This window comes from Macaca mulatta, chromosome 1 (genome assembly GCF_049350105.2).
Source record: "Macaca mulatta isolate MMU2019108-1 chromosome 1, T2T-MMU8v2.0, whole genome shotgun sequence".
NCBI classification, from domain to species: domain Eukaryota; kingdom Metazoa; phylum Chordata; class Mammalia; order Primates; family Cercopithecidae; genus Macaca; species Macaca mulatta.
Genome location: NC_133406.1, coordinates 81461334 through 81477437, shown reverse-complemented (window position 1 = coordinate 81477437; position 16104 = coordinate 81461334). Strand labels below are relative to the sequence as shown.

Sequence of the window (16104 nt, the reverse complement as noted above, 5' to 3'; positions counted from 1 at the left end):
CATGAGCCACCATGCCCAGCCCAAAGCTGGGGACTTTCTGTGGTCCCTGAAAGATTCATGCAACATATTAGTCATGACATTTCTTGGTGTGTGTGTATGTGTTTTTCTGGGGTGGGGACATTTTTGAATTATACTGAGTACCACATAGTAAAATGGACATTCCATCTACCTACAAATCACTTAGCACCATTCTGTATATTTCACTTTCAGTTGTCTGTAGCCTTTGCCAATCACTCTGTCTTCCAACCCAAACTCAACATTTTAATAGAACTTGGGAAGCTTATTAGATATGAATCTAATGAAATTCTATCTCATGAGCACTGTGACACAAGTAATTGAAGATACAGTTCAGGGAGTTATTTTGGAAGCATCAGCATCTTCTGCGGTTAATGGTTGAAACCATGGGGTTGAATGATGTCACCGAGCAAAAATACTTAGGGGTGTTACTGCTGTATGAAATGGGATAATCTCAGAGGGTTCAGGACCAAGAGCCAGGGGTTCCTTGGTACTTAGGGGCAAGCACAGTGGAGGAACGCATGAAAGAGACTGAGAAGAAATGCTCAGAGAGGTGAGGAGAAAATCAAGTGTGAGTAAGGGTATGGAAGTCAAGGGAGCAGAACTTTCAGAGAGGAATAGCCAATGGTACCAAATCCAAAGAGAGGTTAGTTATTGGTGACATGGGTGAGAGGAGTTTCATGAAGCTATGGATGTAGAAGTCAGATTTCAGGAGACTGACAGATGAATGGAGAATGAAGAACAGGAACCTATTTATCTATTTATTTTTTGAGACAGAGTCTCACTCTGTTGCCCAGGCTAAAGTACAGTAGTGCAATCTTGGCTCACTGCAACCTCTGCCTTCCAGGTTCAAGTGATTCTCTTGCTTCAGCCTCCTGAGTAGCTGGGACTACAGGCGCCCACCACCACGCCTGGCTAATTTTTGTGTTTTTAGTAGAGACAGGGTTTTGCCCTGTTGGCCAGGCTGGTCTGGAACCCCTGACCTCAGGTGATCCACCTGCTTTGGCCTCTCAAAGTGCTGGGATTACAGACATGAGCCACCACGCCCAGCCAAGAACCTATTTTAAGAGAGTTTTTAAGAAAAGAGATTCTTCCAAACCTCTATAGAGTGTGCTGTCTTTTCTTCCCTCTTGACAATACAGCCTTTTCCTTCTTTTGTTTTTAAAACAACATTAAAATTAAAAATTTTTTTCTCTTTCTTTTTACTTATTACTCTTTCAGATCTCTCTGCATTTTATTTGCCAAAAAATGACTGCCTGGAGACTGGGAGCTCTTGAGCACCCAGGGTGAACATTTGCAGCTACACACTTTTAGAACACCCAGATTGGCTGGTGCCACCTTTCTCTTTAAGTTGCTACCAGAGATTGCAAAAGACTGAAAGCGAATGAATAAATGAAAAACTAAAGGTCCATCACTAGAGAACTTTTATTTACAAATAAATAAATAGAAACAAAATAAACAAGCTAAATAACGTGTGATACTTTTAATGAAGTTACAAAACTCTCTATGTCCTAAGAAAAGACGCAAGTACAAGACATATGTGACAAAAATGTGTGTATGTATATAGATGTGCTTTTATATCAGAAGACAGTTTCTGGAGGGACACTTAAGAAACGTTACCAGTGCGGACTCTGAGGTGGAAGGGATTGTGTGTTTTACACCATTATTTACTGTTGGGGATTTTCTCATGTTCATGTACTAATTTTTCAATGAAAAACAGGTAAATAAATTTTTGTTGTTGTTGTTGTTGTTGTTGTTTTTGAGACGGAGTTTCATTCTTGTTGCCCAGGCTGGAGTGCAATGGTGTGATCTTGGCTTACTGCAACCTCCGCCTCCTGGATTCTCCTGCTTCAGCCTCCTGAGTAGCTGGGATTATAGGGGCGCATCACCATGCCTGGCTAATTTTTGTATTTTTAGTAGAGACGGGGTTTCACCATGTTGTCTAGGATGGTCTCGAAATCCTGATGTCAGGTGATCCGCCCGCCTCAGCCTCCCAAAGTGCTGGGGTTACAGGCATAAGCCACTGCACCCGGCATAAATTTTTTTAATACTTGAAAAAAAAAAAGTCAGCCCACAGGAACTGTTTCTGCCATTTCAGCAGGAGCTGTCACCTTATAGAGGCTATGGGGCTGCCACCTGGAAGGCTCCACCTCCCACAACAGAATCCCAGAATCCCTGTTGCCAGCTCCATCCAGACCCCAAGCGTCTGCCCTCAGCCCACCCTCCTGCTTCCCGGTCCTTTTTGATCTGCCCTTTCTTCACCTCTATGAAGTAAGAACGAAATGATTCTCTCTCTCTGTGGCCAGACAGTCTTTGATGTAGTGCAGCCCAGGATGCCTCTGATTAAATGTAGGCTGACTTCCGTTTTGTCCGTTGAGGTCCTGTCCTTTTCCCCTTGTAGTTTGCCTGGTGAACAGGTAGACCCATCTCTTCTTTAGGAACCAGTACGTAGACTGCTCCTGCATCCTACCTTTCTAACGGACAGGCATCGTCTCCCACCCACTAAATCTCGCAGCCATCATCCTTGTTGGGCCCTTCTCATTTTTCTCTCTTTGTGTTTTTTCTCCTTTTGTGGATATAGCCTACATTCTATTATTATGCACTAGCCTTTTTTCTCTGGCTTTTTCATAATGTCAATCTTGGTTTCCTATATACACCACAAGCACCTTGAGGCCAAGAACTATGTGGTTTATTTCTTTTCTTTCTGCATTTCACCATGTTTCCCTCTTTCCCCTGCCTGCCATGGTTCAAAGGGTACTGGATACAAAATGGGCACTCAAAAAATCCTTGCTGGGTAAACAAAGAAAGGATGACTAAAGCATGTGTCATTGTGCCCCAACAGAGCACCAGGGCCATGAGACTGCTTGTAGGCAGATGCCAGTTGAGATAGGTGAGTGGAGGAAGTGCAGGTCAGGTGTGTGAATGTATCAGAGATGAGTTCTCTTCTCAGGATACATGGTACTTCTGACACCTCAGTGTGTCCATCAGCACATGGAGTCATTATCATTTAGTCAAGACTTTAACGAGTGCCCACAGGGTGCACAGCAGTGTGCTAAATATTCTTCTAATCTTCTCTTTATGTAAATAGGGGTGTTTTCTGAATAGGTGATATCATTTTTCATCACATATTATCTCAGCCTTTGCCTTTCTCCTACCTCCGTGTTCCTCACCACCTTTTCACACCCACACACTCACACCACACATATAGTATTAAAACACTAGTCCTATCCGGGTGCTGTGGCTCATGCCTGTAATCCCAGCACTTTGAGAAGCCGAGGCAGATGGATCACTTGAAGTCAGGAGTTCGAGACCAGCCTGCCTATAATGGTGAAATCCCGTCTCTACTAAAAATACAAAAAAAACACCAAAAAACAAACAAACAAACAAAAAAAATTAGCGAGGTGTGGTGGCACATGCCTGTAATCCCAGCTATGTGGTAGGCTGAGGCAGGAGAATCACTTGAATCTGGGAGGCGGAGGTTGCAGTGAGCCGAGATCATGCCACTGCACTCCAGCCTGTGCAACAATGCGAGATACTGTCTCAAAAAAAAATAAAATAATAAGAATAAAAAAAAAATGAAAACACTAGTTCTGGCAGGGGCTCTGGACTCCAGCTCCTGCTCTGTTCATCCCCGGCTGTGTGACTGTGGGCAGGGCTCGTCTCCTCTCTGGGCTTCAGAGTCCTCAGCAATAAAACAATGTGATGGGCAGTAGACGATCTCCTGGTTTTCTTCCTGCTCTGCACTCTGGGACTCTGATGTTCCTTTCCCCAGGCTGCCACCGTCACTGAGCACCTTGTGACTTGTGTTTTGTTCCAAATTGCTTTCAGGAGTTGTGTCCCAGCCCTCAGTTTATCATTGGTGGAGCCACGCGCACAGACATTTGTCAGGGCGGTCTAGGTGAGTAATCGGGGAGAGTCTTATTTGTTCTGGGAGAGGGTGGGTGTGTATGTGTCATGAGTAAACATCAGATGAAGCTGTGAGACTTCACTGAGTGAATTAGGTACCTGATGTGTCTGTCTGGGTTTGTGCTTTTTGAGACTACATCCTTCACTGTGGGTCCAAATGCTGGAACTACCTCTTGGCTCCCCCTAATGAGAGATTTTGCCAGCTCATTTAACCACTTTAATGCTAGAGCAAGGAGCCAGGATTACAGGCGTAGAGTACATATCTGTGCTATACCGTGTTTTTGTTGTAGTTTCCTTTAAGTAGGCATAATTTGTCCTATGGAATGACGGGCTGTCATAATAAGTGCTTTTATAATTAGTAGGAAAACAAGAATCTTATTTTTCTAGCCAGGCATTCTTTCATAGGCCTGGGATCCTGTAATCAAAAGCCTTCATTTCTGACCTTATCATGCTCCTTTTAAATTGGGGGCAGTTGAGTTTAAGACATAATTTCATTTAGTTTTGTAAGTTCTAGCCTCCATTGTCAGAAACCGAGGCTCTCCTTGGTAGCAGACGAGCTTTATTGATCTCATAAGCCCTCCTGATACCAAGGCCTCACAGATGGGAGTTTCTGTGTTGAATTGGACAATCCTTACATTTTATGGACAACATGGCTCTGAACTGAATTTGAGGGGCTTCCAAACCACCATCCAGTGACAGCTGCAAAATACAGAACTGGAAATGAAGGCGGAAAAGAAACAAATGCTGCTCACTGAAAATCGGCAACACAAACAGAAACCTCAGCATCACATGGATCCCATAACCACCCCCCCTTTATTTTTTTCAGGAGGTTTTCTCTTTTTCTTATTCTTATTGTCACCAGGAAAGCCCTTTCTCTTCAACCTGCTGGAAATGTTCATGATTTTGAAAATCACAAGGCGTTTTATTTTAAATGCTTCCAATGTTCTCTCCTTTAATGAATATAGCAAATACACCTTAGAAAGAGCTCACAGAGCGTGACATCAAGCAGCGGGAATGATTCGGGGTGCCACATGCGAGCGCGTGCCCGGTTCCCTGAAAACCACAGCCTCCATTTCCCGAGCTTTTGTGTGAGGGCTCACAGAGGGGTAGCGTTCTGACCTTTTCTTGTTCTGGGTAAGTGTGGTGCCTTTTTACTTCCAGCTCCATGTTTAACCTAATTATGCCTGTGTCTCAGGGACACACAACTTCGAGTGCGCCCCAAACAGCTCCTTGTTGGAGATGTGTTAACTGTGGGAAAGGTATTTAATAAGTACCTTTTCCTTGATGGGCTTGGATGGATTTTTCTTTGAATAGGTTTAAGCAAGGAGAAGTGAGGGTTTCCAAAAAGCGGCCTGAGCGTTACCATGGTGAGTGCGTGCTGCCAATGGAGACGGAGGCTGGAAGCACAGGAAATGAACCCAACCAGCTCTCCGAATCCAGCTCACATCAGAACAAATGGGGCAGCCTCTGTGGTGGCTGCCCCGGGGAGCCCAGCCACTGCGGTGGTTTTTAATGAACAGAGTGGAAAGGGGCTAGGGAGTCCAACCTCCTGAAAGGAGCCAGGCGCAGACTGAGCCTCTGCCAGTAGAAAAGAAGATTCACAGCGCCAAGGCTATAACCCAGAGCATCAGGGTGGGGAGCTAGGGGCTGAGTTGCAACAGCCTCTGTGGCCTGAGGGATCTGAGTCAGGGCTGGTCCTGAACAGTGGGTAAATTGTGAGAGATTAAGAGGAGAGATTTCCCACTCGACATGCTGTGTGTATTCCCAAAGAACAAGGGAGCAGCACACAGCACTTGTTGAATTGGGGCCTGATACGCATTAACGTTTGTTAAATGTTCTGTTGGCTTTTCAGAGTACAACACAGCACAGTGTAATCTGCTCTAAGGGTTTCTAAAAAAAAGTTTATATATATATAAAATAAATAAATATAAATAAATATATACATTCATATATATTTATATATTTTTATATATATAAAATAAATAAATAAATATAAATATAAATAAATATATACATTCATATATATTTATATATTTTTATATATATATATGTATTTTTTTTTTTTTGAGACAAGGCCTGGCTCTGTCTCCCAGGCTGGAGTGCAGTGGCCCGATCTCAGCTCACTGCAACCTCCTTCTCCTGGGCTCAAGTGATCCTCCCACCTCAGCCTCCTGAGCAGCTGGGACAACAGGCGTGCACCAACACACCCAGCTAATTTTTTTGTATTTTTTGTAGAGACAGGGTTTTGCCGTGTTGTCCAGGCTGGGTTTTTTTTTAAAACAGTTTATTTGTATGATGAAAATGATGTCTTTTTCATAGAGTTCTGTGTTATTATTTCATCATTATTTTGAATACACACAATACAAAAATTAAAGCAACTGAAAACACCCAGTGAAGTCTGTTTCCCAGCTGTCTCCACTGACTCCATTGCTCACTGCCTTGCAGCCACTCAAAAAATTTCCTCCGTGTTTCTTTATGCAAATTCAAGCAAATCTAAGCACATATTCTAAATATCCCTTTCTTGTATTGAAGGCAGCACACTATCAACACTGTTTGGCACCTTGCCATTATTTGGTGTTATTTCACTTAATAAAGTATTTGGGAGATCTTTCCACACCAGTCTATAAAGAACTTGGTTCTCTGTGAACCATTCCTAGTGTTGCACTCCGTCGTGAGTGTGCACTGTGGTGGATTTATCCTGTCTCCAAAGGATGGACATTTGAGTTATTTTCTCTCTTGCATTCGTATAGAACACGTGGCAGTGGATCTCCTTGTTCACACTTCATGTTGGGTGTGTGAGGCTATTTGCCAGCAGGTCCGAAGTCTGGCTGCTTCTGTCAGGGTGGGCTATGTGTTGTCCCTTCCTCCCTACTGTCCTTGCTAAGCCAAATTTTCATCCTAAATGTGTGAGTCTCTTGGCCACCATCAGATCTTATGCTTACATAGAGCCCAGGAGCTGGCTTCCTTGAAGACATATTTTAGGAAAATAAAGATTGAGGGAGCTGAATGCCAAGGATCCAATTGTTTCAAGTGATTTTTTCCTGTAGAATATGACTTTTCTTTGGGCAGCTCAGTCCCCGAAGGAGGACAGTATGATTTTACCTCCATTTAAGTAATTAAATGACTAATCCTTTGTTGAAACAGCCCTCAAATGAAAGCCCTCCCACAACACTCAGGCCTCCTGGCACACTGAGAAGGAGAGTTCTTCTTCAAAGTTGCTGTTCCTGGCAATCCCAGCCTTTCCTTGCTCCATCTTCTCAGTGGAGCCTATTCTCACCATGTCTAGCAAGGGCCACCCACACTCAGTGTCTTACTGGAGTGCGAGGCAGACTCAGGGCTGCCCCATGTGGTGATGGAGTAAGCTGTAAGTGTGTGGTCCCCTGTGGGTCATGTCTGTGGGTGCTTTTTCCAGTGGACGCTCAAGGGTGCACATCACTCAGGAAACTGCAGGGACCCAGCCAGTCTCTCCACTGCTCGTTCCATCACAGTCTCTCTCCCTTGCATTTTGGCCTATGCACATTTCAGAGCATCTCCAGACCTCTGTGGCCACTGAAATAGACTTTGTCCTATGAATATAGTACCCATTTCTGGCTTTGTGCAACGCCTTATAAGTCATACCCATATATCAACTAGAACTCCTTTGGTCACTGGCTTTTAAAGTCCAACCCAACTATTAATAGCTTAAGGAAAAGGAGAATTTACTGGCTTATCCAACTAGATCATGGAAGGCAAACAGCATTGTTGGCCTCGAAGCCTGGTTCCAGGGATCTAAATGTTCCTGGCACACTCTCTGCCCATCTCTCTTCTCTGTTGGTGTCTACAGGTTGGCTTCATTCTCTTCCATGGCAGACAGGACCTATCTGGCAGGAAACAGGACCACTAATGATTCCAGACTTTCTCTCAGTATAATTGTAAACCTGCTTTGGTTTTACTGATCTCAGAAAAGGACTGTGATGTTATGGTTTGGGTCTTCTGCCACTCCTTGAGCCAGTTACTGCAGCCAGGGCAGTGAGGTGCCATATGGTTAGCCCAGCCTGGATCAGGGGCCCATTCTTGTTGTTGGGAGGCTCTTGTGACTGGGAACCTTCTCTAAAACCACAGGGAGAACTATCCAAAAGAAGGGGCATGGCCATGGCTCTGGGCAGACAGAATAAGGCAGGTACATGTAAATGGAGGGGGATCCCAGGTCTGGTCCAGCCTGCACTCTCCCTCTCCAAGGCCACCTCTTCCCTCTGAGCCCCATGGCCCTGGCATCTTTCCCCCTCTCCTAAATCCATCACTCTGCAATGCTCCTGGAAATGTCTTTGCCAAGGGCCCCTCCTTTCTCTCTCTTGATCTACCACTAGCAGCATCTAATTCAGTATGCACAGGTAGTCTTCTTGTTGCACCTCTGCCCTCCCCATCTCAGATTTCACAGCTGTAAAGTGTGGATATAATCAAAGCCAGCTGGTCAGGTGGCTGTGATAGGTAGAGAGTTGACACTTGGTTCCTTGTCCTCTAGGAAATGGGGGCTCCCATGGGTGGAGGGGGATGTTAATAACCCTGGGAGTCCTGACTGTGCACTCCATGAGACTGTCTTACACATTGATATATCCATGGTGCCTGGTGCCTAGCAGGGCTCCATAAATGTCTGTTGCACTTTTGATCTGTTGGTGTAAACCCTCTGCCTGTCATCGTTATTAAATCATTTGAAAACACAGACAGCCTAAATCCAAGGGTTTTTGTATTTTTCATTTTCCTTTGCCAGTATCACTCTTGGCAATCAGGCTGGATCAGGCATTTAGAATAAAAATTCCATCCTGAGGTTTCCTATGTGTCTCTATTTTCAAAAGATTTCAGAGTTTCATGCAAACCAGCTTGTCTACATGTCTGTCCCCAGCTTGCTGACACTGCTGGGTGGGTACATTAAGGGGGTTGGAAGTGCTGGCTGATCCTTGACAGTGGAAGGATGTCCTGGGAACAGGTCATGAAGGAGACTGTCCCCAGCCTGTGATGGTGGCTGTGGATAAAGGAACACAGTGCTCATTGCATCCTGGGGACCCCAGCAGGACTCTCAGAGTAAGCCTGTCTCTCACAGGCTCAGCAGTAACTGCTAACTCTACCTGCCATGCAAGCTCCATCCAGTTCTTACCTGAGTGCATCCACAGGTAGGGAAACACTAAGGCATGGTATCATTTGTGCCTATGGTTGTGAAAATGCCACAGGACTTGAATCGTCTTTATGTGTAACTAGGCCCAGAGGCCACATGAGCAATGCTACATATAAAAGTAGAAGAACTTGGTCTCTAAAAACTGAAATTTGATGCTTGCTGCTTTCAGGAATGGGGAGCAAGAGACTTTCTGCTTTCCTAAATGAGGACCAGAGACTTCCAGAATGTAGAAAGAAATTAGAGTGCTTTTTGAGTAACACATTGCTAAAACGTTTATCCAAACTTTGAATCTAGTGGGTGGTTTATTTTCCACTGGGATTCATGAGTGAGATGAGCTTTGCCTTAAGGGTTTGGTAAGTGCCAGGGTTTCTTTCTCTATCTCCTGCCTTACCCATCTATTTTTCACTCTGTCTTATACTGCGTGTGTTTGTGCTTGTGTGTTTTTTTCTCTTCTAACCCCCTTTTCTCTATTGACCTGATTTTTCTCTTCACCTCTATGAAATGGATGTCTTTTTCATTTTTGTTGCATTTATTGAGTAGAGTTTTATATTCTGTATTTCTGTTTTGTAAAAAGAATGACTGGACCTTTTCATATGTCTCTAAAGGCAAACAAGGAACCAACAGCAACAACCTAAATCCAGTTGCCTTCTCTTCTGCATCCAGCACATTGATTTTCCTCTGTGAGTCCACGCTTCCCCACAGAGCCAGGCCTGGACTCCTGGAACAGGGGCCTGGCGTGCACATCTCTAGTCAGTAATTGAGAGTAGAGTCAGCATCTTTAAGATCACTTTCCTGGACACCTTTTGATCTGTAGCATCCTTCGAGGACTGTGGCAAAGTAAATCAATTCACTAGGACTGAGCAGATACTTTTAATGAGCAATCAGGGAAACCTCAGGGAACGTAAAGGGCCAAATCTACTCATTGATTCTGGAGAGCACAGGGTCAGGCCTCCGGCAGGTGGGAAAAACTGCAGATGACAGCTCCATGCGATCCAGGGGGCTTAACTGATTCAGGGGAAGTTCACTTTGCTACCCGCAGTGGTTCCCTTTCTCCGCGGCACATCTTTTACCTCCATCTTGGGTCCTGGTGCTCATCCCCCTCCGGTTTTGTTACACTAACACCACTCTCCTTTCTACTCTGAACAAAGGGTCCAGGACAACTCCTTCCACTTTAATGAGAGTTTGAGGTCGTGGATTACAGGAGGATTTGCATATTGCGCGTTATTTCAGGAGCACGAAAGAATTCTGCTTTGCGTGGAGAGTTCCACAAACCTTCACTAACTTAGCTCCTTGCAGTATTACTGCAGGAGATGAAGTACAGTCATGGAAATCCGGGGTAATTTTCATATCACATGACAGTTGCTGCAAATATCCAAAACCCCACGTCTGCTCACTGCCATTTCATAATTATGTTGTCTATCAGGCCCCTCTCCAAATCTTTTGTTCAAGACATTAATAGAAAAGCATAGCATTATTATACTTTTTAATAAACATATTTTGATAACTTTCAGTATAATTGTTTTTATGGCCCTATTTTTAGTCTGAAGCATTTGCCAAAGAGGTCCTTCCTGTAAACCAAAAAGTGACCGCAGCAAGTCTCAATCAATTTGAGGTTTTATTTTGCTAAGGTTGAGGACACATCTGGGAAAAAGAAACACAAGTCACAGTAGGATCTGTGACCTGTTCTTTTTCCAAAGAGGGTTTTGGGAACTTCAACATTTAAAGAGGAAACAGCAAGCAGGAGGGAAGAAAAAAAAGGAGAGGGTAGGCAATGAGGCAAGTGGTTATATTCTTGTGAGGCTCTGATTAGTGCTCAGTGAATCTACATTTTACATGTGAAAAGAAGTGGGTAGAGGAAAAGTCATTGATGCATTTTTCTTGTGTTCAGTAAATCTGCATTTTACATAGGATAAAGCAAGCCTGTGAAATTACAACTATCTGTTTGGGAAGAAAAGAAAGGTAGTTTTTGGGCAACTCAATTCCCAAGTTTAAATTTTCCTTTACCATAATGAGTTTGGGGTCCCAAGATTCCACTTTTCTTTCACAATGCACAGGAAAGGTTAAGAATCTTGCCTTACAGGCATGCTGGGCTCCTTCTGCCAGGGGAGACTTCTTTTTGCCAGAAGAGAATTTTGTCAGTGTTCTCCAGTTTCACCTACTCAGAGGTGACCTGACTATTCCTCACTTTGTAAGAAAAGTGCAAAATTGCCAATGAGCCTGAGTCTCCAGGAAGACACCTTCTGAACCTTATGGGAGGTGGCAGGTGGTCCCAGGCCAGGAGATGCTCTCTGAGCTCCAGCTCAACTGGGCCGCCTGAGGTTTGGGTCTGAAAATCAAGTCTTAGAGTGTTCCTGATTCCTACTGAGAGGGTTGCTTGTTAAAATGAATCTGTTCTGCATTCTAGGGGATAATTATTTTAACACCTTTCACAGACCCCAGTGGTAGGACTTGACTTCACACCTACCAGCTCTGCTCTCTGCCTGTGCCTTCAGTTTTGCAGACATCATCCCAGGGCCGAAGGACAATTTCTCTGTCACAGACTGGCCGTGAGTCTTGGGTTCCTTCAGCTCTCTCTGACTTATTAGGGGTACCCTGCTGCCCCGCCTCAGCCATTAGTTCCAGCACTTGTGGATGGTTCTTAAAGGGGACAACTAAAAGAGATCTGAAGACAATGCCATTGATTAAGCATCAGTAATGCAATGTTCCAGTCCCCAAGGCTCAAGGGAGCCTATGCGTGCTCTCTTGGGGATGTGGTTGAAGAGAAAAAGGTGGAGGCAGGCTGGTGCAGAAGTAGGAAGCGTGAGGTTACAGGCTGTGTTAAGGCCTCTGTCACATTCAGGGCAGCTCTGGGCATTTACTGGAAGCCCTGGCAGCAGCATCTGGCACTGGCTGGGAGATGTACACCCTCAGTTCTTCAGTAGGCTGGCTCCCGCCATCCAAGGAATAGAGCAGGATGCTCCCAGAAAAGGCTGATCCTTCTGGAAGCAAATCCATACCACCTGCTCATGGGAGAAAGGACAGGTGACATCCTTCTAAGAGGCCATGAACCTGAGGAATGGAAACAAGTCCCATCTAACAAGTCCTGTGCAGACACTGTTCTCTCTCTAGTGCTTTCTCTTGGCCCTGTGGTTGCTGTGTCACCTCCCTCTTGTTGTCTCAGCTGTTCTTGCTGCTTTGGGCTGGGCAATCCCTCGCCAGCTGGCAGAAGTGGATTGGGTCTTCCCTGTACAGAGTGCAGTCTATTTTCCCCACAGTACTCCCATAGTCACCTTGTAAATTTACAGGTGGCATTTCTTGCTGGCTTAGGGAATGGGATGAAGCCACTCCATATCTTGCCCCAAACCTGCTCCTTGAAAGTGGAGCACTTTGGTTTACCCTCTCCCTTCTGCTCTGGGAGGCCTCTTTGTGCCTCCCTCAGGGGTCCCATAGGGTAGCTAAGCAGCCCTGGGATGTGTTCTCTGGCTTCATGACCCAGTACCTGGTTACTTTGGTCTGCATTCTTGTTCAACCTTGGTCCCTGATGCTCTGCCACCTGGGACCCCAGCCTTCCACTCTATAGTGGGAGAGAGACCTGGGGATCCCTCCCCAGTTGCATCTGGAGCCCCTTCTGTACATGTGTTCAGGACTCAAAAACTGTGTTTCTCCATCATTTAACAGGACAATGCCTGGAGTGGTCCCCCCATCCCCTTCAGACTTGGCTTAGGCTCATATTTCCTCAAATTCCATTTGCTCTGACTTGTTTTGCATGCCAGCTTGGGAGCAGTGTCTCCTTCCTCTGCTGGATCCTGGGTATCCAGAGTTGGAGGGTGTGATGGTTAATACTGATTGTCAACTTGGTTGGATTGAAGGACGTAAAGTATTGTTCCTGGGTGTGTCTGTGAGGGTGTTGCCAAAGGAGATTAACATTTGAGTCAGTGGACTGGGAGAGGCAGACCCACCCTCATTCTGGGTGGGCACCATCTGATCAGCTGCCAGCATGGCCAGGATAAAAGCAGGCCGAGGAATATGGAAGGACAGGGCTTGCCGAGTCTTCCCAACTTCATCTTTCTCCTGCGCTGGATGCTTCCTGCCCTCGAACATCGGACTCCAAATTCTTCAGCTTTTGAACTCTTGGACTTACACTAGTGGTTTGCCAGGGGCTCTCGGGCCTTTGACTACAGACTGAAGGCTGCACTGTTGGCTTCCCTGCTTTTGGGGTTTGGGGACTGCAAAGCTCCGCAGCTTGCAGACAGCTTATTGTGGAACTTCGTCTTGTGACCGTGTGAGTCAATACTCCTTAATAAACTCCCTTTCATATATATATCTATCCTATTAGTCCTGTCCCTGTAGAGAACCTTGACTAATACAGACAGATCTAGGGAAGGATTAACTCTGGGGGCCACAACTCTGATGCCTACAGAGGCCACATAAATGAGTAAAACAGTCCAGGAGGAGGTAACAAGAGAGAGCAGTGGGGACTGTGGCAAACCAGAGAGCATGCACTGTGTGAGGAGGAAGCCACGAGAGAGGAGGAGGAACCACGAGCAAGGAAGTCACCTCACTCTAGCTGGATGTCACCACGCAGGAGCTGGGAGACCTTCCCAGACTGCCCTGCATTTCCTAGCGCTCCCCTAGAAACTCTCACTCCCCTCACCCTGCTCTGGTTTCTTTACAGGATTTACCACCACCTGCCACATGCGTTTATGTATTGTTTGCCGTTCTCACTAGTATGTATACTCCATAACATCAAGGATTTTATTTTTCCCCACTGTTGTATCCTTAGGGCCTGGAATACTTGGCACAGAGTGAATGCTCAGTAAACATTTGTAGAATAAGTAAAGAGAGAAATTTTGGCCAGATTTTGCAGTTTTTCTAAGAAATCAGAAATCTAGGAAATTCCATCATGGTGTACTATGGTCAGGGCCAGAAAGTGCAGAAGGCTGTGACAGAGCCCATCGATCTCATCTTCAGATTCTTACAAAATAGATTCCAGATTCAGGTATGGCTCTATGAGCAAGTGAATATCTGGATAGAAGGCTGTATCACTGGTTTTGATGAGTATATGAACTTTGTATTAGTTGATGCAGAAGAGATTTATTCTAAAACAAAGTTAAGAAAACAACTGGGTTGGATCATGCTAAAAGGAGATAATATTACTCAGCTACACAGTGTCTCCAACTAGAAATGATCAATGAAGTGAGAAATTGTTGAGAAGGATATAGTTTGTTTTTAGGTGTCCTTTGTCCAATATGAACATTTATTCATATGTTTTGATTACCCTTTTGTTATTACAAGATGACAATAAGTACTGTGGGATTGTTTGTATTAAAATTTTTTTTTTAAAAAAAAGGAAATCAGGAGTCTAGATTTTCTAGAAATCTAGAAATCACTACGCTGGCCAGGACTGTATGCACTGGACAGACGAGATCTGCAAGCGGGTTAGGACAGGTTTATCGCCTTCAGTCTACATCAAGCCCCTATTGGGCCTGAATTATGGTGCGGACCCTGGGGACTTTCTACATTCCAGTCAGCTTTCACCTGTGATCTGCGTTGAGCTACTGCAAGCTGTCCTCACTTTGGTGTTTAGAGAAACTCTGTGCTTCTGTAGATTGTGTTCCAGGCTTCTGTGCAGTCAGAAGGCTTTCTCTGCAGTTGCCCTGCCCACCAGCCTGGCCAGGGTCCCCTCTACTACTCCTTTTAAGAGTTTTGCTTCCTTCCTATTTCCTTTCACATATTTTTGCTCTTCAGCATTGTACTCAGGATATTTTCCCAGCCTCAAAATATCTTGTTTTCTGCTCACATCACCCCACTGGGTTCCTTGGCATTTTAACATTTGAGGGCAGTTCATCTCATCTCAGTATATTTGAGCCTGGAAGACCACTCTCATCTTGCTAGGAGATGCCATTATCTCTGTTTAATATTCGATGCAATTTAAAGATCTCTGTACATTTGGAAACCTCAGGATACCTAGCCCGGAGTTGGAACTGCCGTGCCACTTAGGATCATTTTTGGAGGGGACGTTTGACAGTGTGTCAAGACTGTCCCCAGCAATAACGACAACGTGCCATTTTTGTATCTCATCATGTGTATTTCAGCTGTGGCTGGAGCTAACAATTCCATCTCAGTGCTCATCTTTTCATTTCTTTCCCTGTTATACCTGACTTCTAGCATTTTTGTCTTATTTTTGAAACCAAAGAGCATTATAATTAAACTCAGTAAGCAAGCTGCTTTCCCTTGAAACAGGCTCTGAGATGTATTTACATAAGCCTCAAATATATTTACTCAGTGGGTTTTTTCCCCCTCTGGTGAATCAATTCCATTTTTTAATTTACTAAGAAAAATTTTTCCCTCTAAGCAGCATTAAAGGTTTGATTTAAAGCTGGAGGTGAGGCAGAAAGTCCTGAAGCTGTTTCATGCCATTCAGTCTTATTCCTTCCACAATCACAGAAACAAGATGGATGAGAATTGGCTTGGTGGGCTTCATAAGCAACTAGGAGGAGCTCTGAAATAATCTGAACAAGCTTCTTCAGCTGTGAAGAGTTTGCTTGCTTTTTTTTTGCCTTTCCCTATCCACTGAAAACTTAGAAGGTAAGGCAAAAATGGCTTCTGATTCAAAGATGACCCACCAGCCTTTCCTGTTCTTTCCTCTGTTTTGAAGTACATTAACTCTCTGGGGTGCTCTGTAGCTCCTGGAAGCCAAAGACCCCCCTGGCCCAGAATTGTCCTCGGCCAAATGTAGTGATGTGTGATAGCTGCCTTCCCTGTGGAGCTGGCCCCCACGCTGCTATCAGGTCTGACATCAGGTCTGAGAGGCCCCTTCTGGGTCGTCATGGGAACCAGGAGTGGAGGTGCCGGGAAACCTTTGGGGGGCAGCAGAAGTGGATTATTTAGTGTGCCTTATTATATGTAGCATGACTCCAAAGAGTTATTTTGAGGCTATAAAAAATATAGTTGCCATAAATGAGTCATGTTACCATTGTTCAGAAAAACACCAGTACTTTGGGGGCTAATCTTTGAAACTCTTTGTTTCAGAAAAATACCAGACTTGGGGCTAA

The 16104-nt window shown here is 44.8% G+C and overlaps 1 protein-coding gene and 1 pseudogene across 5 annotated transcripts in view; both read left to right on the top strand.

Moving 5' to 3' along the window:
* Positions 1-16104, top strand: part of CAPN8 (calpain 8) — an 81777-nt gene that overhangs the window by 7299 nt on the left and 58374 nt on the right. For all 5 annotated transcript variants that reach the window (XR_013395205.1, XM_077938447.1, XM_077938433.1 and 2 more), the window contains exon 2: positions 3844-3913. Coding sequence is in view for 4 of the 5 variants with exons in the window: in XM_077938447.1 (XP_077794573.1) it covers positions 3844-3913 (70 nt within the window). In the remaining variant the exon portion in view is untranslated. The remainder of the gene's footprint in view (positions 1-3843; positions 3914-16104) is intronic.
* On the top strand, positions 13817-14379 carry LOC703285 (small nuclear ribonucleoprotein E pseudogene; annotated as a pseudogene).